Source organism: Palaemon carinicauda, chromosome 44, assembly GCF_036898095.1.
Source record: "Palaemon carinicauda isolate YSFRI2023 chromosome 44, ASM3689809v2, whole genome shotgun sequence".
Lineage (NCBI taxonomy): Eukaryota > Metazoa > Arthropoda > Malacostraca > Decapoda > Palaemonidae > Palaemon > Palaemon carinicauda.
In genome coordinates this window covers 50,821,544-50,849,097 of record NC_090768.1, presented here as the reverse complement: position 1 = coordinate 50,849,097, position 27,554 = coordinate 50,821,544, and the positions used below count along the sequence as shown (strand labels likewise).

General features: G+C 44.0%; 1 protein-coding gene across 1 annotated transcript in view; it reads right to left on the bottom strand.

Moving 5' to 3' along the window:
* Positions 1–10,126: 10,126 nt before the first annotated feature.
* Mys45A (SDA1 domain containing protein Mys45A) overlaps positions 10,127–27,554 on the bottom strand; it is a 30,239-nt gene continuing 12,811 nt past the window's right edge. Inside the window, exon 4 of the mRNA XM_068366848.1 lies at positions 10,127–11,892. Coding sequence (XP_068222949.1) covers positions 10,150–11,892 — 1,743 coding nt within the window. The 3' untranslated portion in view covers positions 10,127–10,149. The remainder of the gene's footprint in view (positions 11,893–27,554) is intronic.

Here is a 27,554-nt window from a genome sequence, read left to right as displayed (position 1 = left end):
ACCCTCGTTAAAAATCTAATGGCTCGTCATTCAGCTACGCCGAAAGTAATACCCCCATGTGAATAGCTAAGGTTTGTATGGTTAGGGAAAATACAAATTACTGTATCTCCAAATTTGTCATTTTTAAAGCAATTTATATTTTTCCTTGCTATGCAAGTCTGAATCTTATAAAGTAAATTTCCCACCTCACCCATCCCTCTCAATTCTGAACTTGAGAACTATTGTGGTTATTCTATGAGGTGGATTCTCAGGGCTTACCCCTTGTACCAAATATCAACAACTATAGTATCTTATTAACAATTCAATGGCCATTTCAGTGCCAGTGAAGACATATTCCTATTTTAAAGGAGTCGTTTGTGTGTAGCTACGAAAAATACAAATTACTGCACTTCCAAAAAATTTTATTTTCGCAATGGTTGTAGTGTAAATATTTATATTACTGACAATCAGCTGTTATGTAGCTAGCTTTGGTTTTATGCTGTTAACTGATCAGACCGATTCGTATGTTTCAATTATTGTACTATTAAGTATTTAATTAATAGTAGTCTATATTAAGAACTGGTCACACTTAAGTTATTAACTTAGGGTTCTTAAAGGTTCATTAGTTTTTTCCCGTAATGTTTATGTGTGTATATGCTGTAAAAGTTTTATTGGGCTCGGCCATGTCGTCCTGATGGAAGGTTCCTTTAGGTAGCTTTCTAAGGGATATTTGCTACAGTGATACTCCCAGAGAATTAACCGTCTCCAGAATTCTAACTCCTGGCGTGAGTATCCTTAATATATCTTTAAGGATATCGCATAATATCAGGGGATGCATTTCTTGATACGACACATAGCAATCTTCACCCCGAATAGATTTAACTCTTTGAGGGGGGAAGAGTGGCGAACGAAAGGAGAGCCGTTATCAAGGTACCTAGTGGACCCCCTCCCTGTACTACTACGACCCATCATTTCTTTGAACTCTAGCATTTAAGCTAAGTGCACTCCCACATTTCTTTCGGTGTTGTTACTGTTTATTGGAATATTATCATGCAATCTCCAGCATCTTCATCCTCTGGAAAGTTGATTATTTGATCCTTCCTGTGTATAATTTATAGCTCCCTTCTCACAGTTGAATTTATATGATTTAAGTGTGTTAAGTCTAACGCAGCCAACTCCAGAGGTGGCCATTTTGAGACCGCTGTCGAACGCCATAAATTCAATTTATTTAGTTAGTAGTGCGACGTTCCCGGTATTTGGCTATAAAGAAACTTTTAGTTAGTTAGGCAAATTATACTAGTGAAGATTGCATACATATAATATTTCCTCTTCCGATATGTTATGTTACTTTTGTATACGACGAGGACCCCGGTGGTATCAATCTTAGCTGCGGTCCCCTCTCGAGTTAGGCTAGCCTAACCTGTTCTGTATACGTTAGTAATGTAAATCCCATTGTTTAACCTCTTGTATTGTTGGTTGCTATTAATTCGGGTGGGGATACATATCCCCTAGTATTTATGGGTACAATTCGATACGTTTCTCTTTTAGAGAAAAGAGGATAAACCCTTTCTCCCCCCTGAACACCACCATCCCAAGCGGCAACCCTATCTTTCGTCATTGCCACCGAGTAGTTAACTCCGGCTTGACTCAGATAGTTTTATACCACTGATCTTCTTTGCCGCCGAGCATCCCGGCTTCGAATTATGACGGTAACTCAGGGTGTATTGTCTTTCAGCCGACAGGGGAATCGTGATTCCTCTGCCGCCCACGACGTTGTCAGCATGGGAAGCTATGCTTCCTTAGTTTACAACCGAAAGTAGGCGGCATACCTGCCGCCGCCTTTCTCCCTTGTAGACTATAAGACATGTCTTATAGCCGACAATGTCACCGATGGGAATTCTTATTCCTCTGCCGACCACAACGGCGTCGGCACAGGAAGCCATTCTTCCTTAGTTTATTTAGCCGAAAGTAGGCAGCATGCCTGCCGCCGCCTTTCTCCCCTGCAAACTACAAGACCCTTTTTCCTCCCCCCCTGTCTTTTAGTGTTGGCCTAGCCGTCACAACATTCTTTGGGCCGGCATTCTACAATCATCCCGGCTTGCTGGGTTGACTAAGTTGCCGGCCGGGACCCTACTAGCGGAGGTTAGGTTGCGGCCTCGGCCAACTCCCCTTATATCTTTCCTTCACCGGAAGCGAATGCCCCGGGTGGAAAGACCGAGCCGGCCCTGACGGCTGCCAGTAGGAAACCCAATATACTGTTGAGAATTCTTCAGTCCTCTCTTGGACTGCCATCCACAGACCTCGCACCCGGCAGTACAGCTGGCGGCAAAAGTTGTGGCTGGATGGGAGCTAGAATCAGATGCATTCCTCCCCTTCCATTAGAATTCTCATTCTGGCAAGGAAACACTAGATGGCAGTAGCCCTCCTACACTGCTCTTTATTGTGCTAAACCATAATAATAGGAAACCCTCCTTTCCATTCTTTCTCTCTCTCTCTATCACTTAGTGCCGCCAGGCACTAGACTAATCCCGGTAGTGTACCAGTAAAACTATACAGTATACAATAATACAGTAACCAGTAAAATTACAGAATATAACAATACAGTAGTTGGTAAAACTACAGTATACAACAATACTGTAGTACAAGTATTTCTAACATACTCTGTGTATTCTTTCGCAGTCTATTATTGGGACCGCATAACATGCCGAGGTTGAAGTATTCCCTCAACACCCTGATGAATCCTTTGATTATCGGGACACTCTTGAAACATCGTTCAGTATTAATATTTTACAGGTGGAGGAGTTAGTATAAATATTCACTAGCTCCGGCTCTACGTACGAGAGTTAATCCACTCTGTATTTTCCCTTATAAGGAATTTAAATATTAACATTGACGGAGGTCTCAGCGATTGCCTGTGAGAGGAAACACAGATATGTGTCTTAAATATTTCCTTTCTAGCTTACTATCCTAAGCTATTAAATATAATAGTAAGCATTACTATTTCTGGGGCGGCCTGTGACGTCCGGTGAGAAAGGTCCTTCCTTATATAAGTAATAACGAAGAATGACGACAACGTAACAAAAAAACAAGGATATAGTCTAAAACGAACCCTCCAGGAGGGTACAAATTAACAGACTAAATCGCTAAGCTTTAAATCGTTACTATGCTTTAAAACGCTATCTTAAATCGCTATTCTTCGTAGGTCCAAATTGGACTTGCAAGCAAATAAATACCATAGTAAAAATTAATAATAATTAATGATAACATAAAAGGCCATAAAACGTAAGTGATATAACCTATCTGACAGAGTACCAGATGGGCAAAATTAACTAGAAAATTTACCGAAGCGAACATACCCAAAATGGCTGCCGATATCTCGGCAGGACAATCGCTTCCAAAACTAAAAACCACCATAATGGAAATAAAACAAATGCCCGGTACTGCCAAAAGCTGCCAAAACAAACTATGGTACTTAACATTGGTAAGGGTGAAGTAACAACGTCAGTCATGTTGAAATAACGAGAAATTCTTCGAAAAAACACTGTGCCCAAAAAAAACTATGCTTGCTTCAAGTCCAATTAAAGAAGGATGTCCTAGAGGGCGCGCGTGGTAGGTGTCGTTGGGGAGTTCAACCATGTTATCTAGGGCCTGTCACGGCCCTCCCCATTGATGAAGGGATTATCTAATTGGAAGACAACCTGTGAATAGTGGTTTACACACGCCTTTGTTTAATACACGACACCTACAAGGTGTTCGCGCGAGGGTTGTAACCTCTGCATTCCATGCTTTTATCTTTCTCTAGTATATTTGGAAGATTTATATTAGGAAAGGTATAAGGAAGGACCTTTCTCACCGGGCGTCACAGGCCTCTTCCCAGAAATAGATTTTTCCTTCGTCAAAATCCCTTTTTTAAGTATGCATTATATCAATAAAATAAACAACTGAATACTCATTTCACCCTTTTTCTCCCTTACAGGAGGAGCTAATAGTAAAGGGTACAGTTGTGTTCTGCAACAACAAGAGTGACGACTTTTGTGGGCATATGATGTGCAGGTCTCATGCCCCCTGCTGCATCTTATCTGGGACCCGAAGGGTTGCTCCAACTGCTCGACCTTGCTGACTGACGGCTTTGGAGAAGATATCCCCGACACCACAAGGTCAAGGGATACAGCAAGGGAAACCCTTCGAAGGTGAGTAAGAGGCTTCCAGAAGAACTCTCCGGGACTTTACCTACCTAGCGAATCTCTAAAGTTCCTTCTGTTCCCTAGGCTCAATCCAGTACGGTTGTGCCTCGGGTACAAGTCCAGTCTCCCTTTATCCAACGGACAATGGACGCGGATATCAACAGGCACTGCAAGGATTGGACATCCACCAGGAACGGATGTCGGAGATGTCCACTGACACCGAACAGGACCTGCTGCAAGAAGACCCTGAAAAAGAAGTGGTTCAACCACCCACGGAGAAAGAAGGATCCGTTTCGACGGTGACTGAGGACCCTCAGTTCACTGTGTCAGCATATCAACCTATGCCGTCAACCGCTTCAGCCCCAACTCCCCAACTGGATATGAAGATCGGCAGGAGCGAAGCGCTCCTACAATCAATCCAGCAAGATCTCAAAGAGATGAAGGGAGAGGTACAGGAAGGGAAACGCCCTGGCGTTTCCAGGGGCTCTGCTAAGCCCATTAGAGTATCTGAACTCCCTCACTGCTCCGAAACCAACCCCTGGAGGTATACAGAGCAAATGCCCATGATGAATGGGAAGCTTTATATCTCCAAGAAGTTAGGGGCCAAACCCCTTGAAGTTCTTCATTTCTGGCCCAGCTTTTCAGCATACCCAGATTGCTACGTGAGACTGCGAGATGAAACTGCATCCCGCAAGTAGACTTTATCGAAGGAAGTCATTGTCTCCGAACATGGCAAGGCACAAGCCATCCTTACCAAAACCCTGACAGTAGCCAGATATACCAACTCCAAAGTCTCACCATTGAGCAAGAAGCATCCAACCTTCATTGCTCCTTCCTCCAGAGCCTTCCCCCTTTCGGGGAAAGCCCTAGACTGTGTCATAAGAGCAGTCGAAGAGGGCAAACCCTGCCCAATTCTAGAGGAATACAAACCATTATCTCTAGCTTTGCACACCAGCGAGGAGAACTGGAAAGAGGTACATCTAACCTTCTCCGTCTCGAAGTTGGATCCGTAGATAGCAGGCCAGCAGTTTAATGAGAACCTTCCAAAGTTGCCAGACCATCTTTTGAGAAGGGAACAGGAGACGAAAGAAAGACTTGCCACCTCCCTGTCTCATCAGAACTGCTTGAAAATGTGTGCAGACCTTAAATAACGCCCCACCCTTGTAATGGACTTGTATGCTTTTGTCAGGTCAAAAAGGACCTGTAGAGAGCATGTGTTTGCTGCAGCAACGGTGAAACACGAACCCAGAAAACTGATTTCATCATGTATCTGGGGCAAAAACCTTTTCCCACAGGAAGTGGTCCAAGAAGTCATTGCCAAAGCCACCACGGAGAATAGGAACCTACTCCAAAAGTGGGGCATGTCCTCAAAGAGGCAATCTTCATTAGACCTGCACAACTTCCGACCGTGACCATAACCACGGTGCGTCAAATGGTAGCCCAACTGCAAACCACCTTTCAGATGGTCCCTTAACAGCTGGTAGCCCAGTCACCTGTGTTTAATCCAGGTTTTGAAAGGCACTGGACCACCTTTCACCCCTACAAAGATAAGGGCCCAAAAAGAGGATCCTCCGGAAACCCCTCAAAGGGTGGAGGAGGACACGGTCACGAAAACAAGTCCTCAGGAACCTCTAAACAATGAGAGGTTCCAGGTAGGAGGCAGACTTTTCCACTTTCAGGATCATTGGACCTTCGATCCCTGGGTCCACAGCCAAATCACGAATGGACTTGGTTGGAAATGGAACAAAAATCCACCCCTCTTTTCCAGAATTCTTCCAACACTCTACCCCCTGGTTGGAAGAATACACCTCAGAACTCTTGAACAAAAAGGTAATAGGAAAAGGGAAGTCCACCAAATTCCAGGGAAGGCTGTTTTGTGTCCCCAAGAAAGACTCGGACAAACCCAGTCAATCTAGACTTGTCTCCACTCAACAAGTTCATCGAGAACAATAAGTTCCGGATGCTTACATTGCAACACATAAAGACCATTCTACCAAAAAAGGGGTGTACACAGTCTCAATAGACCTGGCAGATGCTTACTGGCGCCTACCAGTCAGTCGCCCCCTCTCCTCCTACCTAGGATTCAGGCTACAGAAGACAAAATATGTCTTCACAGCCATGCCCTTTGGGTATTCACAAAGCTAGCGGACACAATCGTCCAGCAACTATGCTCCGAAGGAGTACAAGTAGTAGCATACCTGGACGATTGGCTGGTGCGGGCAGCATCCAAGACCACTTGCCTGCAAGCAGCCGGAAAGGTAATCTAGTTCCTCGAACACCTGGGCTTCAAGATCAATCGCAAGAAGTCTCGCCTTTCTCCAGCTCAGAAGTTTCTATGGTTAGGAATCCATTGGAACTTGCAGTCACACCACCTCTCCATTCCATTAAGGAAGAGGAGAGAAATAGTGGCATCTATCAAGAGACTAATCCAACACAAGAGGATTTCAAGATGCCAACAGGAAAGAGTATTGGACTCTCTCCAGTTCGCCGTAGTGACAGACCCGGTGCTAAAAGCACAGCTAAAGGATGCGTCAGGAGTCGGGAGAAGATACGCATCAAACGCTTGAAGAAATCAACAAAGGTTGACCCCGACTCGATTGCGCACGCTATTAAGGCCGTGGTCAACAAGTAAGAGCCTAGCATGAACAATTCTCTTGCAACCACCACAAACATCAATGGTGATGCACGCGGACGCCTCCCTGGAAGGATGGGGAGGCCATTCGCAAGAAATGAAAGTGCAAGGAAATTTGTCACACCAGTTCGAAACTTTTCACATCAACATCTTGGAGGCTATGGCAGTCTTCCTGACATTGAAGAGACTATCCCCTCGCAGAGCAGTCCACATCAGACTGGTCCTGGACAACGAGGCGATAGTAAAATGTCTAAATCGACAAGGCTCGAGATCACCTCACATCAATCACGTGATGTTAGCCATCCTCCGCCTGGCAAGGAAGAGATGGCATTTATCAGCAGTTCACCTTCAAGGGTTTCGCGATGTGACGGCAGATGCTCTATCCAGGTGAAAGCCGATAGACAGAATGGTCCCTAGATGCAGACTCATTCTCCTTTATTTCGGAAAAGTCCCGGAACTGCAGATCGACCTCTTCGCAACGAGCGACAAGAAAGTACTTCGTTTTATAGCCCCTTACGAGGACCCTCAAGCAGAAGCAATAGACACCATGTCTCTCGACTGGAACAGATGGAATCGGATTTACCTGTTTCCACCAACCAATCTCCTGCTATAAGTCCTTGACAAGCTAAGATCCTTCAGAGGAACAGCTGCAGTAGTGGCCCCCAAATGGCCCCAAAAGCAATTGGTTCCCTCTAGTTCTAGAATTGAAACTGAAGCCATTTCCTCTGCCGAACCCAGTTTTATCCCAACTGGTTCAGAAGTCGACTGTTTACACTTCATCCTCGAGAACCAACAACCTACATCTCATGATTTTTTCGACCTAGCAGCGAACAAAAAGTTTGGGATCTCGAAGGACAAGGTTGACTTCATTGTAGAGTACAAGTCAAGTTCAACCAGGAGACAATGTGAATCGTCTTGGAAGAAATGGGTATCCATTGTGAAAACAAGGAGACCAACAAAAATTTCAACAGATTTCTGTCTCTCTTTCTTCATTTACCTACTTGAACAAGGCCTGACTTCCACTACTATAACTGCATGTAAGTCGGCCCTGACTAGACCTCTTCTATACGCCTTTGAGGTGGACCTCACAAGCGAAACCTTCTATAAGGTGCCAAAAGCATGCACTAGACCCAAGCTGGCAACCCCTCCAAAGCACATTACATGGTCGTTGGTCAAAGTCTTGCACTATGCTTCGAACCTATACAATGAGGATTGTACTCTAAAGGAGCTAACACAAAGTCATCTTTCTGTTCACAATAGCCTCAGGGGCTAGAGTTAGTGAAATAGTGGCCTTATCAGGGATGTAGGCCATGTTCAGTTCCTAGACACAGGAGAACTGAACCCTTTCCCTGATCCTGCCTTTCTTACCAAGAACGAGCTACCCACCAAGAGGTGGGGTCCTTGGAGAATCTGTCTCTCTATGCCCAGTAGAGTGTCTTAAGGTCTATCTTTGTAGAACTTCAGACTTCAAGGAAGAACAGCTCTTCCGAGGCGAAACCTCAGGATCAAAATCTATCCCTAAGACAACTGAGAGCAAAACTCACCTACTTATTTACAGAGCGGATCCTGACAGCTCACCCGCAGGTCACGATCCAAAGAAAATTGTTTCTTCACGGAACTTCTTCCAACACAGGGGCTTTGGTAGACTGGGTGGAGATCACCTCGATCTTTTACAGACACTATACGAAGCAAGTACATGAAATAAAACGTGTTGAGGTGCTGGCGGGTAGTTATAAAACCCGTCGTCTAGAGATGCGATGAACAGTGAACTGCTTTGGGACTTTCCAGTGCATCGGGTGTATGGGTACGTTTACCCTCGAGTGCAAATCACATCGATGATTAACACACTGTTCCATATAGGTGCATATCTGACCGATAACATCAGTGCCGAGTGAACGTTGCGTAACGGTGTTCATGCATTTCCAAAATCTGTACAAATCAGTCAGATTTGGTTTCACATCTCCATTGAGTGGCATCATTTCTATGAAATAACATATTTTTTCGACAAGAGAAAATATGGACCCTGATGTGTTTTCAATGCCGGATCAGATTCATACTGCAAGGTAAAATACTAAACGTATTTGCGTCTTACTGCTGCTATCTCAGTTACAGACAAATAAAGCGTACTAGAGTTTTAATTAAACTCTAGAAGGGCCCAACTTAAAATCAGAGAACAGATTTCCAAGGTATGAGAAGGGTAATTTCTTAGTATTACCTTCCGTCCCTATGGAGATACAAACTTTGAATCCTTATAGTGGAAGTCAACACTTTCCCTGCAGGGGGCAGGAAGCCCTAAGCTAGTTCCAAGCTTTGTGGATATGACATCCAACGGTAATGTCATATATAAAGGTCTAAGAGACCATATAAGGAACTCATTCAAAGTAAAGGCACTTATACAAACCCACAGATATAGTACTTTCAAGTTAATTCTCTGGTAAGCTTCCATCAGGACGACATGGCCGAAGTCAAAAAAACAGATTTTGAGCAAAGTGAAAAATCTATTTTTAGGTGAGATATCCATGTCATCCTGATTGGCCCACCCTTCTTTCTTCAAATGACCCACACGAAACTACTCTTATCTGCGGCTATTCCTGCTTAAATGCAACTAGGAATGATGGGCCGTAGTAGTGCAGGGAAGGGGGGGGGGGTTCCACCTGGTACCTTGATAACGGCTCCCCTTTCGTTCGCCACTTTTCCCCCCTCAGAGTTAAATCTACTCGGGGTGAAGAATTCTATGTGTCGTATCAAAAAATACGTCCCGATATTATGCGATATCCTTAAAGATATATTAAGGATACTCGCGCCAGGAGTTAGAATTCTGGAGACCTATGGTTAATTCTCTGGGAGTATCACTGAAGCAAATATACCTTAGATAGCTACATAAAGGAACTTTCCATCAGGACGACATGGCTATCTCACCCAAAAATAGATTTTTCACTTAGCTCAAAATCCATTACCCAAAATTTTTTTGTGTTATAGTGTGTATTTTGGTTTATATCCTAACATTTGTGTACCATATTACCATATTACCTTTTAAATTATTTTAAGTCTTTGTTTACTTTGCACCAATGGCAGTTCTTCTATTTTAATTATTACAATTTATTATTAAATTATGTGTACTTTAAACTATTTTGAATTTTATTTCTCAAATATTTAATTTTTTTCTAAGTCAAAATTTTTTCAGTAAAGTCAATTAGTTTTGTATGCTAGTGTTAATTTATAACTATGCAGATTAGCCTCTTGAGGTAATACATTCTGAAATTTTTCTTTAAACAACCTTTCCTGATTTTAGTAGTTTGCAATAGTGTACAGGAACAACAAAACCAAAAAATTCTTTTACAATTTTATTTACAATCATGTTTTAAATTTCTGTTGTTTGAGAAGGGACTTTCTTAATTTCATCTGCTTATCGCGAAATGATTTTTTTTGTTTTCCCTTTACTTTATGTTTCATCATCATGAAATTCTTACCTTTCTTTTTCTGCTTATTTGTTGTTGATGCATTTGGATTCATTTTGCCTTTCCTCTGATTAAATTTTTCACGTCCCTCTCGTCCTGCCAGGACAGTTCCCATACGCGACTCCTTATCGTGTTTCCTCTTCTTGTAGATCATCTCAATGTTCTTTAATGGAACAAGTTCACCTTGTTCCGGTCTTTCTTCAATAATATCCAGCTTCCGTTTTGAATTTTTATTCTTCTTGTTTAGACTGAACTTTTCCACATACTTTGCTGCCTGTACCGCTGCAATCTTAGCAAAGTCTTGATCAGTAAGGAATCTACTCGTGACAATGTCTGAAGCTCTCTCGGCTCTTTCTTCTGCAGTGAGCTTCATAACTTCTTTGACAGCTTCCTTTGTGGTTAACGTCTTTTCATTGTCTTCATCCTTTTCATTTTCTTTACCTTCATCCCCTTCTTCATCATCACTACCAGCCATGTATATTTCAGGATGATCAACATCAATCCAGTCTTCTCCTTCACTGTCAGTGTTGTCGTTATCTTCGTTTTCCACCTTAAAGCTCAAAATTTCAGCTCCAGGAATGAAGCTCTTGGCATTACCTCCACCAAACACTTGCTGTTTTTCCTCTGCTTTCAATTCAGTTGGGGCTCCTCTGTCTTTTCTACTCAAAAGCATTGGGTTTTTATCACGAAACAGTATTATGACTGACTTTGCAGCAATAGAAACACCTTTATCTTTGTGCGTCTTGTACTGTGCTAAATCTTGCAATAAGTCTTCTGGCATACCATAGGGATTCCTAGCACACAATTCCCTAATTGCATTAAGACCCATTGCCATTACTTCATTTGAATATCGCTCGGTTACAAAATTATTTGCAAGACAACGCACAACTGGTTCTAATTCATCTGGGGGAACTTCATCATGGGCAGCCTGAGCAACAAAAACCATTATTTTAGTCACTTCTCGTTGATGAGGATATAAATATCTCTGAAGCATTGGATAAAAGTTAGGTAAATACACCTTGTGAATACCTATTAAGCGAGAAATCAAATTCATTGTCAACAGTTTCACCTCAAATCTCTCATTCATACCCTCTAACTTCCTGTAGAGTCTTTCTGCCATATCTTGTGGATCATGAATTAGATGCAAAGCTGAAAAATCCATGTTTATCTTGGTGGTTTTATCCTTTTGATTTTTTTTCACAATATTTTTCACTTTCTGCATTTTCTTCTGTTTACGCTTTTTAGTCTTCTTGTTGACTCTATATGCCATCACAGCAGCCTTTAATGCAGACTGTTCATCCTCGTCATCACTATCCGAGTCACTCTTGTTACCTTCACCCTCACCGTCGTCATCTTTCCCAACAAAGAATTTTATAGCTGCAACCATAATCTTTGTAACCTTGTGGAAACAAGCAGTTGTTATGATATTGACAGTCTTGGCATCATTCCATATTTTCTTGTTATAAAGCTCTAGCATTACATTCAAAGAAGTCTTTGCTGCTACTGCATGTTTGGCCTTTAACATTTCATACATGAAGTTTTGGAGTTCTTTGTTTAACTTCATATTTTTGGATTTTGAATTCAAGTTTTTGATATCAGTTACTATATGCTGTTGTAAGAACTTTCGCAGATGTTTGTCCTGTAAGATGAAAAAAAAAAAATAAGATGAGAGGATCATTACTCAAACGGAAATGCATGCATTTATAAAATAGTTTGGAAATAAAGTTTTATCAACTACAAAATCCACATTCCTTTAAAATGTACAAATCTAATTTTACTTCCGCTACACAGCCCAGAATATTTTAACGCTACTGTATATAGCCAAGAACATTTTAGTGTTAGCCAAGAGGGATCATGAATTACCTAATCAGGAAGTTGACAAGTGTCTTCTCTGGCTTGAAACTATCATCAGGAGACAACCTTTAATTAACCATCATTGAAAGACTTTTCATTATGATGTCATTAGTTGCCTAAGCTATGAATGGTGTTTTCCCTGACAAGCAATGCTATTTTATCTTGATATTTTTTACTCAAGTTTTAATATTATGCAAATGCTATGACAAGAATACCCAGTAAGTTGGTAACCATCCCATTGGACAGTACCCTTTAGTTACCTTGGCTAAACAAAAGAAAGAAAGACCCTGTCTATATAAGTCAACAAAGTTATACTAAGCTGGTATATTTCCACAAGGTAGTTTAAGCAAATCACATATAGCCTAGGCAAGGCCTTCCTAAACTGTTACCAAAATTTATAGAGTAGCCAGTAGAAACAAAGGGGGAGGGTACTGATATCTTAGTTCATTAAATTATCAATTTAAGGGGTTTTAATATACTGTAAATATTTAGTTGTTCCAACATGGATACAAACCCACATACTTAGAGTGGATTAAAGCTTAACTGTGACTCTATGATTTCAGCTTAGCTGTAACTTGACTCTAATCTTATTGTGGTAATTTTTTTACTTCAGCTGCAGAGGTGTGATGGAGAGACCACAACTGGACATGCGGTCCTGGCCTAAAGTGGTTGGATGGAAGTGCGGCATCTTCACAAGTAGGAATCACGTGGATCTCCATTCTTCGTGCGCCTCTTGCAGGAGGCATGACTGATTTTAGTCCTCCCCTTGCAAAGCGTGCAGAAATTGGCTGATACCGCAGTTTTAATCATCCTCGAAAGCGAGGAAGTCTGTAGGCACTCTTCTTTCTTCTTCAGGTAACCTAACTTCTGGCCCTTCTCCGGGCCATTGACAAAGACAATGACTGTGACATTACACTTGGGCAAGCTACAAAAGAAACGGAGGTAGCGGCTTCCACAGGAGAGGCAGTGAACTCTCGTTCTTCTCCTCTTAGTGAGCTGCCTAAAATTGCTAAGAACACTAAGAAAATTATCATAAAGATGCTCTGGCTTTCCTTAGGCCTAGAAGGATTCTCTTCAATGCATATATTGATACAAGACCTTGGTACCAGAAAGGGAACTTCCCCACTTAGAGCAACAGTGGAAGAAATTCCTGATGTGGATCCCCTCTTTGTAGTACCAGGGGTAGTCCATGGAAAGACAGATGACAATGAATTCAAAGAGGAAACGACCTCACTCTTCTTTCCCAAATAGTGTAAGTTATTCAACTTCTCCATCTGTTTCGGATTTGCTGTTCACTACGCACCCAGCAGAGAAAAAGAGAGAAGATGCACCATGCAGAGACAACATCAATAGGAAGGAAAAGAAACCACCTCATTTAATGCCGCGGAAAACAATACAAAACCTCAAGAGCATACTCTAGAAGATAAGCTTCCACATCTTGGTCAGAGCTCACCAACCCTTATGTGCCAATCGCACTCTCTTACAGAGGTGCACCCATTGGCCTCTTCTATGCACGTTCGCCCCTGCGCTCACCACATCACACACCCCAATCACGCTCAGGAACTCTTGCGCCCTCATTGCATCCACCCTAAATGGAGCGTGCACCTCTACAGGGGTGCTCATCACATTTTTCTGAAAACAAGCTGCCTTTGAGCTCTGCGGTAAATGTGTAATGTCTTCTATGCACAACCTCTTACCTAGCTTTAAGACCACCACGTTTTTGCATTTGAGTATTCATTTGGTGGACGGGTATGACATGAAGGTGACCACTTTGGCTCTAAATGAATAACACAAAGTCTGGATACTTTCCCTTCTTCTTGGGATCACGCAGGTTCTGAGAAGCAAAACACAATACTGTGTGGGACCAATGGTCCAAGTTCAACCAGGTTGTTGCTTCTAGGCTGGCCATAGAGGTGGCCTCCATGAAAGCCAATTTGAATGAAGAGAAGATCATGCCCTCTGCACCCAATCTCTCGACTGAGATGCCGGGAGTCAGTGTCATGATGCCAACATCAATTGGAATGGGGGAAGGGCTTGCACATCATGAGTGGTAGAACTCCTTCAAGCTTATTTCCAAGACCTATTCAACTGACAGGTTCTCCCTGAGTCCTGGGCTACATCTGAATGCCTGACTTTGTGCGCTCAAATCTATGATGGTCCATCTTACTCCTTGCTTATGGGAAAAGCATGTCTGATTGTCCCACAAAACTAGAAAGAACAGCAGTGTTCTAGGACCTTTTTATTATTCCTTCCATTGCTGTAGGAAGAGTTGTGGTGTCCTACCAGGACAGGGAGCCATCCTGGTTCCCACGAGTTGCCTCTGGTAGAAAGAGCTGAAGACAGATGATGTCATGAACGGCAGGGTAAGAACCTGGCCACAAACTCTTGAGATTACGCAATGGATAACTTTTGCCATTTCCAACTTTATTTGCCATGGCCAAGTTAGTAGAGCTCATTTATCAATCAAGAGACCTAAGGCCTCGTAATACATTTCATGCAGCTTGAGCTCATTAGGAGAGCAAGACTCACCTGCTACTCAAGAATCTTGTTAATTCTCACAAATACAGTAGTCCAGGCCTAAGTCCTAGTTGGAAAGGTGTCGTCTTCGCAAAGATTGAGGGGCTCCCCGACAAATGAAGATAAAAAAAACAGCTGATCCAGATATCATATGGCTTGCAGCTGGTTGGGAGCAATTAGGGTCATGTCAAACTTTAAAAGTCACGGACTCGAGTAATTGGCAATACAGGCAAGTGGACAGATAGGCATTGGTGTCTAGAATTTCCAGGGATGTTGGAAGGTGTTCTTGAATGCTGTTGATCAATTATCTAGGAATGCAGAGCAAAATACTGGAAATTTCGTTGTTTAACTGAATGGTGAACAGGTCTGGCAATGGTGAACAGCAAAGAGAAAGAGGCATTTTTGCCAAGCAATGATGTAGGGATCAAATTTGACCTGCAACGGCTTGATGTTCTTCGAGACGCATCACTTAGTGAAGGTAGCCCATTTTGCCTGGTATACTGTGGCTGACGAACGTCTCAGGTACCCTGACATCCTTGCTGCCATCTTCGCCGAATACCCTTCCTTCCTCAGGAGACGCTCAATAACCTCCACGCGTGAAGGCAGAGGGACCGAGGGTTTCCGTGGAACCTTTGAAAGTGCGGTTGCCAGAGAAGGTCTGGTCTGTCCGGAAGGGGCCAAGGAGGAAGGCGCGCCAGATCCTTTAGATCCGCGAACCACTCTCTCCGGCCACTAGGGCGCTACCAAAGTCATCCACAGGTTGTCCGCTCGCCTCACCCTGTTGAGGACTTGCCTGAGCATCCTGAAGGGAGGGAAGGCGTAAACGTCGAGATTGTCCCAAGGGTGTTGTAAGGCGTCCTCGAACGCCGCCCCCGGATCTGGCACAGGGGAACAAAACATGGGGAGCTGTGCATTCAGTCTCATGGCGAAGAGGTCTATCACTGGCGAGCCCCACTCGGACCCTACCACTTGACCCATTCTGCTGAGGCCGTCGGCCAGGACGTTTCTCTTCCCTAGGATGAATCTGGCCGAGATCTTGATCTGCTCTATTTCGGCCCATTCCAGAAACTCCAATGTGAGGTCGCACAGCTCCTTTGATTTCAGTGCTCCTTTCTTCTTTATGTAGGCCACCACCGTGGCGTTGTCGCACATCAGTGCCACGGTGTTTCCCCGGAGCCGATGGACGAACTCTAGGCACGCTCTTTGCACTGCCATCATTTCTAGCAGGTTCTTCTCTTCAGGTAACCACCTTCCTCTTGCTGTGCTGTCGAGGAGATGAGCACCCCAACCCTCCTTGGATGCGTACATGAACAGGAGCATCTCCGGAGGGTCTGCTGCGAAGGGCATCCCCTTGAGGGTGTTCGATCTGTCGTGCCACCACTCTAGGACTTCCTTCGTCTCCGGGGACATTGGGATCACCTTGTGTGGGGAGTCTCTCTGGTTCCAGGTCTCCTTCAGGTTCCATTGTACTCCCCTGAGTTTGAGTCTCCCCTGTGGGACTAGCTTCTCTAACGACACGAGGTGGCCTATCAGTCTCTGCCAGTCCTTGGCTCTCCTAGGCTGGTCCGACAGGAAGGGACGGAGGATCTGGTCAAAGTTGTCCAGTCTCTCCGCGGAAGGGAAGGCTCTCGCCAACCGGGAGTCCAGGACCTTTCCGAGGTATTTCATCCTGGTGGAGGGTTATCAGTTGGGACTTCTCCAGGTTGATGATGATACCCAGGACGTTTCAGAACTGCAGGAGCTTCGCGCCTTGCGCTCTCAGTACTTCCCCTGAGGCTGAAAGCAACAACCAGTCATCCAGGTACCGAATCAGGCGGATACCCTGTTCGTGTGCCCAGGCTGAGACTGTTACGAAGACCCTCGTGAAGACCTGAGGGGCTGTGGACAGACCGAAGCAGAGGGTCTTGAACTGCAACGTTTGGGTACCCCATTTTACCCGTAGGTACTTCCTGCTGGAGGGGTGAACAGGGATTTGGCACTAAAAGTCCTTGAGGTCTATGGACATCATGAAGTCTTCCTCCCTCAAGGCCGCTAGGACCGACTTCGGAGTGTCCATCTTGAAGTCGGTCTTGCACACGAATCTGTTGAGGGCTGAGAGGTTTATGACAAGTCTCCAGCCCCCTGTCGTTTTCTCCACCAGGAGGAGTCTGCTGTAGAACCCTGGACCCGGGTTCTTGACTGGTTTTATTGCCCCTTTCGCCAGCATTGCAGAGACCTATTCTTGCAGGGCCGTCCTTCTCAAGGGGTCTTTGGGTGCCAACTATTCCGCCTGCAGATCTGGTACCCTTCTTTCAGAACTGTTACGGTCCTCGGATCTGCTCCGTGGTCTCGCCATCCTTGCCAAGAACGTTTGAGGCATCCCCCCACCTGAGGCTTCGGCAGGAGTAGGGGGCCTCTCTCCCTATCTCCTTCGAGAGGCTCGGCCTGAACGACCTCTTCTGGCGGCCGAATAGGAAGGCCTGAAGGCTGACTGCGCAGCAGGCGTTCCTCTACAGGGGGGCTGCGAAGGCTGATGCCAGGTCGTAGTAAGGGCGTCTCTCCTGGGCTGGCTAGGTGAGGCGCGAGGAGGGAGAGAGATATCGGAGGGTGTCCTTCTTTGGGCAGGTCTTCTCAGTGGAGGGGGTCTGGGGTCTCCCGCATCCTGTTACTTCCTGATCCTCTCTACCGTCTCCTCCACCGCCTTCAGGGGGAAAACTGAGTCGTCTCACAGGGGCAGGCTCCTCAGGGACCTCGCTTCTCTGTCGGGAGCCTCCTGAAGAGCTTGTTGAGCACAGTGTCCCTCTTCCACAGTATCCAATTGGCAGCCTGAGCGATGGACTGGTAGGAGAGGAACTTTAGGGCCTTACCTCCCGAGCTAATCAGCTCCTTCAGCAAGGCCTGGTTCTCCGGGACTGCAAGGACTGAAACCCCACCAATCTAGCCAGGATGATACGGGTACCAGGTCCTTGGCCAGCTCCTCCATCATGGACGTTTCCGAAGGGGATAAACAAACTGGGGCAGTGGTAGCCCTCTCCTCTGCTGCTCCTTGTCCCAGGATGGCGACAGCTGGCTCCACCGTACAGCGACCCAAGCGGTGTCCTTCGGGAAGGTAGAATCGGCTCTGGGTCTCCAGGCCCTGGAGAAGTTTGGAGGCACTTTGGCTCTTGGGAGCTTCCGCGTGGTTGGCCACGATCCTGTCAAAATGCGCCATATCTAGCCTAACATCCCTAGCCAAAGGAAGGGCTAGTGAGGGCCTCTGTTGCACAGGTGCATCCACCAGCCTGCTGAGGCTCGAGAGCCAGACTTCGTCAATGGAGGGCTCAGGTTCGTCAAGCCTGTGGTGACACCTAATGCGGCCTATCACCCTCCTATATGCCTAATCTTCCGCTGCCGAACCTTCTACACCGTCATCTACATTCTCCATTGGACGCTCCAATGCTCGTGACGGAGGACCTCCGACGGGGAAGAGGCATCTTCCTGGAGTGGTCCAGTCTCGGTGGTTCAGGGTGTAGGACGGGCATCGCTGCAGGGATGCAGGCCTCTGTCCTGGACTTCTCTCTTCTTCCAGAGGCCCGCAGAGGGAAGGAATCTCTCTCGTTCCGGATGACTCGTCGTTGATTTTGAGGCGGGGACAAGGCTGCCAGACTGAAGGGGCGACTCTCTCCGCTGGGCGGATGGAGTCTGAACCTTCGCGGACTTATGCCTGTCCCTTGGGGCCTGAAGAGACGACTCCCTCTGTCGATCATATCTGCTGCTGGTGACATATCTCACTGGCGAGCAGGCCCTAGGGAGCCATCCCGAGGTGCTCGGGACTGCTGATGCCTCCAGAAGTTGGCTATGTGGAATGACGACCTGCACCTATTCTTCCTCCGGCGAGTTGCTTCTCCTATACTTCCTCCTGGGGGATCTAGAGCGCCTACCCACGTGGCGGGATCTGGAACGGGATCGTGAGCGAGACCGCCTCCTGCGGGACCTATCTCGCCGTCTCCTATGGTCCTTTGGGGCTCCATCTTCCGAGTAGGCCTCGACCAAGGGGCCCGAAGACCTGTAGGACCTCACTGAAAGGCCTGAGTCGCGCCGCGTTGCTGGTGGGTCCACACAGTGTTCGGTCGGCAACGAAGGCTCCAGGAAGACGGACGGGAACGTAGCTGAAGGCGCTGGAGGGGAGCGGGGGAGTTCCTCGCTGGGGAACCGAGTAGGCCTCGACCAAGGGGCCCGAAGACCTGTAGGACCTCACTGAAAGGCCTGAGTCGCGCCGCGTTGCTGGTGGGTCCACACAGTGTTCGGTCGGCAACGAAGGCTCCAGGAAGACGGACGGGAACGTAGCTGAAGGCGCTGGAGGGGAGCGGGGGAGTTCCTCGCTGGGGAACCAGGTCTCGAACTCCTCTTCCATCCTCAAGGGTGATCTGAAGGGCGTCTTCGGAGGAGCCCACGCGAGGGGGTCTGATGGCGGTGAGTCTTCCTTCTCGGCGGCACCCTCGGCTGCTGACGCACCTGAAATACATGCCCAAGAGGCGGAAGAAGAGGCTGCAGCAGTTTTACCCCACATAGGATCGTCCGACGAGACGGGCCCTGCTTGCCTGGATCGATGACACAATCCCACTATCAGGTAAATCAGACTCCTGGGGAAGGGCCACAGGCCTCTTCCCCGCTACTGACTTACCTCGTCCCCTACACTGGGTAGGGGAAGGCGGCAGAGAGAGACTGTCCGAAGAAACGCCGGGCGAAGCGACACTCGGTTTCCTAGACGATATCCTAGAGGACTCCTTTTTCTTGGTGCCGTAACGCACCCACTGCACCTTGTTCCAGGACTCGCACTCCGGGCACGTGGCTGTAGGGGAACACACACTGCCCCTACACGAAGAACACAAGGAGTGCGGGTCAACTTCAGGTTTAGAGAGGAAGGCGCCACACGATTTACCAGCCATAGGCCCAGGGCAACGACGGGGATGCTCCGTAACGCACTAGTAAGGCACCGTGAGACACAGGAACACAGAGGGAAAAGGATAAGGAAGAGCACAAAGGGACCACGTGGGAACCGCATGTGACACAAAGGGGGTCCGGGACACAAAGGGTCGCACTGGGTAAGAGACAGCGTCGGGATGTTATCCACGATGCGACCAGAAACTTACTGGAGATTGAGACCTGAGCAAGCATACTCTCTGACCCCGGGTCGTCTCTGGGCGCGTATCACTCCGCCAGAGGTTACCCCGCATAGAAGACGGGAGTGGGGTAAACTACACAAAATTCTGGTCGGTTGGGAGGAGATCCCAGATACTTCTAAGAAAGTAGTTCGAGGTAGATACTCTTAGGAAAAATACAAATTACTTAAAATTTGTGAATTTAGCCAAGCAATGATGTAGGGATCAAATTTGACCCTTACAATGTGTCCCTGTCAACTAAGCTTGTCTGCTCAAACAGTACTCCTACTTGGATAAGACTTGTAAACTGCTCTACCACATTGTTGGACTTCCCAAGAATGCATCTACTGCTAACTTGTCAAGGATCTGTGAATCAGGGCCCTTTGTTGGTGTAAGTCACAAATGGAAGTGTTGACTTTCATCCACTCTACCAATGTTAGAAAACCTTACAATTGATAACATGTTGAAGATGACACCACCATCAGGATTATCTTTACCCTGATGTGATTGGTCAGTGAATTAACAAATTCCCAAAAGACAGTATTTTTAATATTAAGTTCAGTCAAAATTATTCACCTAATCATCAACTGAATGGTTTTCATTAATAGTTTACATATCACATTTTAATTTTCTATCATATACAGTACTGTTTTACTCTGGTTCTAAAGGTATGGCAAAGTTGAAAAGTACAAAACCTTAGGAATTTGGAACCACAATTTACCACAGTATGAACACTTCTGCATGATGGTTTACCATGACAAAATCTGACTGAACTACCTTCAACCATGTAGGAGGACTTGTAACAAGGTAAGTACAAATAAGTGTAGCTAATAAACATACATATGACTGAGGAGGGTGCAACAAACCTATGACCTCTAGCACAAAAAAAGAAATACCAAATTAATGACTAATTACACTAGACAAAACCTTGAATGCAACAGATAAACCTATAAAAACTTTTGTGCTATGCTTAACTAAAATCCCTGCAACTGCTAAGAATTACAATGACTTTATAGTAGAAAACACTGACTCACTGTCATTCAAGAGAATAATCTCCTTTGAGCAAAAGTTTGACAAAAATTACTTAAAATGTGTATTAGTTGCAAAACCGTGGTAAGTGTAACACACTGATGAATAGACTAAATGCCAATCTTCCCCAATACACATATTCTATATGTGATAGTTTACCATCAAACCTAGTTTAAATTTTTTATTTTTTAGCACGTGGTAGGAGTTACAATGACAATATAAGCAGAGATAATTTTATGCAAAACTACACGAGATGGACTACCATGTTTGACTGACAACATAGAGAGTAGAGGTCCCCTTTTTTGTTTTGTTCTTGTTGATGTCGGCTACCCCCCAAAATTGGGGGAAGTGCCTTTGGTATATGGATGGATGTAAAGTATACTCATCGAGATTATTATTATTACTTGCCAAGCTACAACCCTAGTTGGAAAAGCAAGATGCTATATGCCCAAGGGCTCCAATAGGGAAAAATAGCCCAGTGAGGAAAGGAAATAAGGAAATAAATAAATGATGAAAATAATTAACAATAAATCATTCCAAAAACAGTGACTTCAAAACAGATATGTCCTATATAAACTATTAACGTCAAAAACAGATACATATACAGTGATACCTCGGTAGTCGAACGACTCTATACTCGAACAATTCGGAGTTCGACCAAAATTTTCGAGAAATTTTTGCTGCGGTGCTCGACCAAAAATTCGGTACTCGACCAGCCGAACACGTGACGACCGCATGGGCTTTGTGATGATCGCGCCATCTCGGCCACTCTCGCTTGTTCGGGAAGCATCAGTTCTCTCGAGAGCGTCACTCAGACAACGCGCGATCAGCATTCGTTGTGATTTAGTGATTTTCAGTGCTTTTAATTGCTTTTTTAGCTTTCATAATGAGTCCCAAGAAAGTAATGAGTGTTAAGGGGAAGGAGAAGAGGAAAACAGTGCGAACAACGATCGAGTTGAAGAAGGAAATTATAGCGAAATATGAGAATGGTGTACGAGTGTCCGATTTAGCGGTAGAATACGGAATGGCGAAGTCGACCATTTCTACGTTTTTAAAGCATAAAGAAATGATTAAGAAGGCGAATGTTGCAACGGGAGTTACGGCGGTAACTAAGCAAAGGCCACAAGTGATTGAGGAGATGGAAAAGTTGCTTTTAATATTTATTAAAGAAAAACAGTTGGCCGGGGAAAGTGTTAGTGAAGCGTTCATTTGTGAAAAAGCGTTGCATATCTATGAAGAATTAGTGAAGAAAAGTCCGAGTACCAGTGAAAGTGATTCATTTACATTTAAAGCGAGCAGGGGTTGGTTTGAAAAGTTTCGTAATAGAACAGGTATTCATCGTGTTACTAGGCATGGGGAGGCAGCTAGTTCGGATCAAATTGCAGCCGATAAATACGTGGGGGAATTCGATCGGTACATAAATGAACAAAATTTGATCGCACAACAAGTCTTTAATTGTGATGAGACTGGGTTATTTTGGAAGAAAATGCCAGCCAATACGTACATTACCAAGGACGAGACGAAGATGCCAGGTCACAAGCCAATGAAAGATAGGCTAACATTGTTGCTGTGTGCAAATGCAAGTGGCGATTGCAAGATCAAACCCTTGTTAGTGTACCACTCGGACAACCCCCGGGTGTTCAAACGAAATAATATTTGTAAAAGTGCACTACCAGTTATGTGGCGCTCGAACACTAAATCTTGGGTCACAAGACAATTCTTTACTGAGTGGATAAACGAAGTGTTTGCCCCCCAGGTTAAGGCTTACCTCATTGAAAAGAGCTTGCCAATGAAATGTCTTCTGGTTATGGACAATGCTCCTGCACATCCTCCAGGTCTCGAGGATGACTTGAAAGAAGAATACAGCTTTATCAAAATCAAATTCTTGCCCCCCAATACTACTCCCATACTCCAGCCCATGGACCAACAGGTCATTTCAAACTTCAAAAAACTCTATACCAAGGCCCTTTTCAGAAAGTGTTTTGAAGTGACCAGTGACACGAAGTTGACCCTAAAGGAATTCTGGAAGGAACACTTCAGCATCCTCAACTCTGTTAACATGATTGACCAAGCTTGGCGAGGTGTGACCTATAGGACATTGAACTCTGCCTGGCGTAAGCTGTGGCCATCATGTGTCACAGAGAGGGAGTTTGAAGGTTTCCAACCAGAGGCGGGTCCAAGCACTGCTACCCCTGTAATTTCTGATGACACTGATGTCGTTGAGGAAATTGTTGTCATGGGCAGGAGTTTGGGGCTTGAGGTCGACAAGGATGATATTGATGAGCTTGTAGAAAGCCATTCTACCGAGTTGACTGTGGAGGAATTGTTGCAACAACAACAGCAGCAGGATCTGATTGTGGAGCAGGAATCTTCAGAAGAGGATGAGGTAAGGGAGGATGTTCCAAGTTCTCTCATCAATGAAATTTGTTCCAAGTGGGCAGATGTGCAGGCTTTTGCTGAAAAATACCACCCAGAAATTGCAGTAGCAAACCGGGCAGTGCATATGTTTAATGATAGTGTCATGTATCATTTTCGAAGAATACTGCAGAGGAGGAAGAAACAATTAACAATAGACCAGTTTTTCACAAAAGAAAAGAAAGCTGCTACATCAAAGCCTGTTTCTCCTCCAAAGAAGAGACAAAGAAGAGAAGAAACCCCTGAAATAGATCTGCCCACCCTTTCATTGGAGAGAGAAACAACTCCTGAAGGAGAACTACCCCGCCACATCATGGAAGGGGACTCTCCTTCCAAGCAGTAACCTCCCCCTTCCTTCCTCTCCACATCCATCCCTGTATGCCATCGAACCGCTGCTCAAAGGTATGTTCACTACAGTACAGAAAATGGTTTAAAATTGTTTTATTTTAGTACAGTAAATGGTTTAAAATTGTTTTATAGGATTTTCTGACCAATTTCATACACATTTAGATAATTATTGTTGTTTAGGTACACGTTTTATTAATATTTTGGGCCTGTTCGAGTGCTTGGGAACGGAATAGAATATATACCATTATTTCTTATGGGGAAAAAAAATTCGGTACTCGAACAAATCGGAGGTCGAACACGGATCTCGAACGGATTATGGTCGAGTACCGAGGTATCACTGTATAAACTATAAAAAGACTCATGTCAGCCTGGTCAACATAAAAACATTTGCTCCAACTTTGAACTTTTGAAGTTCTACTGATTCAACTACCCGATTAGGAAGATCATTCCACAACTTGGTAACAGCTAGAATAAAACATCTAGAATACTGTGTAGTATTGAGCCTCATGTTGGAGAAGGGCTGGCTATTAGAATTAACTGCCTGCCTAGTATTACGAACAGGATAGAATTGTCCACGGAGATCTGAATGTAAAGGATGGTCAGAGTTATGAAAAATCTTATGCAACATGCATAATGAACTAATTGAACGACGGTGCCAAAGATTAATATCTAGATCAGGAATAAGAAATTTTATAGAACGTAAGTTTCTGTCCAACAAATTAAGGTGAGAATCAGCAGCTGAAGACCAGACAGGAGAACAACACTCAAAACAAGGTAGAATGAAAACACTTCTTCAGAATAGATTGATCAACGAAAATCTTGTAAGACTTTCTCAATAAGCCAATTTTTTGTGCAATTGAAGAAGACAGTCCTGTGTTTCTCAAAAGTAAATTTGCTGTCAAGAATCACACCTAAAATTTTAAACGAGTCATACAAATTTAAAGAAACATTATCAATACTGAGATCCGGATGTTGAGGAGTCACCATCCTTGACCTACTCACAATCATACTTTGAGTTTTATTAGGATTCAACTTCATACCTCATAATTTGCACCATGCACTAATTTTAGCTAAATCTCTATTAAGGGATTCACCAACCCCAGATCTACATTCAGGGGATGGAATTGATGCAAAGAGTAGCATCATCGGCATATGCAACAAGCTTGTTTTCTAGGCCAAACCACATGTCATGTGTATATAGTATGAAAAGTAATAGGCCAAGAACACTACCCTGTAAACACCGGATATCACATTCCTATACTCACTATGGTGCCCATCAACAACAACTCTTTGAGATCTATTACTTAAAAAATAAATAATAATGCTAAGAAACGACCCAACCACTCCCAACTGTTTCAGTTTGAAAACAAGGGCCTCATGATTAACACGGTCAAAGGCAGAACTAAAATCAAGGCCAATCATACAAACTTCCCGACCACAATCAAGGGATTTCTGTACAGCATTGGAGATTGTAAGAAGGGCATCACATGCTCCAAGGCCTTTACGAAAACCAAATTGCAAACTAGGGAATAGATGATTACCTTCAGTAAACCTATAAAGACGTTTTGCCAGAAGACGTTCAAAAACTTTTGATAATATGGGAGTTATGGAAATTGGGCGGTAATCAGTGATACTTGAGCTACCACAAACACATTTACATAGAAGAGTAACATTACCAATTCTCCAACAAGTGCTAAAAGCTCCTCTTCTTGCTAACTTGTGCAAAATAACAGATAACTTTGGAGCTAAGAAATCTGCTGTCTATAAAAAACAAAGGAAAAATATCATTTGGGTCTACACCTCCATAAGCATCAAGGTCCATCAACAGAGCTTTAATCTCACGAGATCGAAAAGCTAAACTAGTTAGTTTATCCTCAGGAAAACAGGAATGAGGAAGTTCCAAGTTTTTCATTACTCTGTTTACTGTCAAAAACATCAGCCAAAAGGGTTGCCTTTTCCTTTGGACAGTGAATGACTGAGCAATCTGGTTTAAGTAAAGGAGGAACTGTTGCATCTACACCAAAGAGTGCAGATTTAAGGGTAGACGACCATTTATGTTCCTGAGTTGTACCAGAAAAGGTTTCTTTTATGGTTAAATTGTACTCCTTTTCAGTTAAGGCATTAACTCTCTGAGCAAAAGCTCGAAGCTGAGTATAGGTGTTCTAGGTCAAATCTGATCTGTTACCCTTCCAAAGATGATAGGCCACCTGCTTCTCCAAATAGGCACGTCTACAATCGTCATTGAACCACGGTTTGTCCTTCACTCGGTACCTAAGCACACGAGAAGGGATACGCCTATCGATTATGTTGACTAGACTCTCATTCATAGGGACAACAGGATCTACACTACTATAGAATTGTGACAAATTCAAGCACAAAAGATCATGCAAAATCCCATCCCAGTCTGCTTGGGATTTCATAAAAATTTTACAATAGTATCATGTATCAGGGACAGGCTGCTCAGTCTTCACTACTAATGAAATCAAGGCATGATCAGATGTCCCGACTGGAGAACCAACCTTACTAATTATAACACCAGGGGAGTCAGTGTATACGAGGTCCAAGCAATTACCAGACCTGTGAGTAGCTTCATTTATGATTTGCTCACACCCTGATTCAGAGGCAAAGTCTAAAGCTCTTAAGCCATGGCGATCGGTAGGAGAGATAGAACTTAGACCACTCCCTATGGTGAGCATTAAAATCACCAACAAAGACAAAAGAAGCCTTTCTATCATCTTCTTGTATCTTAGCCATAATGGTAAGAAGACAATCGAAGATAGAATCATCCATGTCTGGATTCCAGTAGATCAAACACAAATAAAAGTTGTTATGCCTGCCACAAACTTTTATTACCTGAATCTCATGACATCCACATTGATAGCAGGACTTATGAGAAGCAGGGTACTCGGTCCTAATATACACCGCCATTCACCTGGCCCTAGGGATGGCATCACGTTTGAACATTATTGGCTTCTTAAAACCAGTTATAAGGAGCTCAGATGAGTGCCTCATATTAGAAACCAAAGTTTCTGAGCACAAAAGAATATCATACTGTCTGCACGCAACTGTCAGGTCTTGGATATTTGCATGAAGACCACGAATATTGCAATACAGAAGACGACATTGACGAAATCTAGGACGTACTGGTCCCCGATTTTGCTCAATGTCTCCAGACAGCATAAGAATTAATAGAAATAAAAAAAGAATCATACTTAAAAACTAGACTGACAAGAATTATAAAAAAAAAAAATGTACAGAATTATAAATAAAGTGATTGATGAAACCCATAGACTACAGTAAAAAGTCGGAAAAACTGGTCAACATGGAGGAGCCGATACACCATGCAAGGCTAAATACCCTCCAGGAAAGCCACTTCAACTGAAGGGAGGGCAGTAAGGATGGTTTTGAGAAGAAAAAGAATCAGAAAAAGGAAAAGACAACCTCTTGATAAACCACCAGGCATCCATGGCCCTTCTATTAAGCCTGCCCAACACACCATTTCAAAAAAACAAGAAAAAAATAATAAGATAGAATAGTGTGCCCTAGTGTACCCTCAAGCAAGAAAACTTTGCGAGATTCTATCTTTGCACCAATTTTGACTAGAATGAGTTGCAACGACAAGGTAAGTATGACATACAAAATGGATAATCTCCCTTTATAATCATCTATGTTCAATAATTTACGTTTGAACCTAATTCAACTGATATCTCTTAAAACCATAACGGAGAAACAATGTACTTAAGCAATAAAAGACTGAGGCAGACCTCTGGTCTAAAAAGCACGACAAGTTGTCTTCTCAATTAAAAACTGAAAATTTTATAGTTATAACATCCCACTAAATAACAGTGAATTCTACATTTCTATGACATTTTATTGCTATTTTTACCAAGTATATAAATAATCATCTACATAATTGCAAAGCTTTTTAATCCCTGTAATTTTTTTTGCAATTTTTCCCCAATCAAATGTAACAAACAATACTGTAAACCATTTTCCTTTGTTTTATATATCAGACATT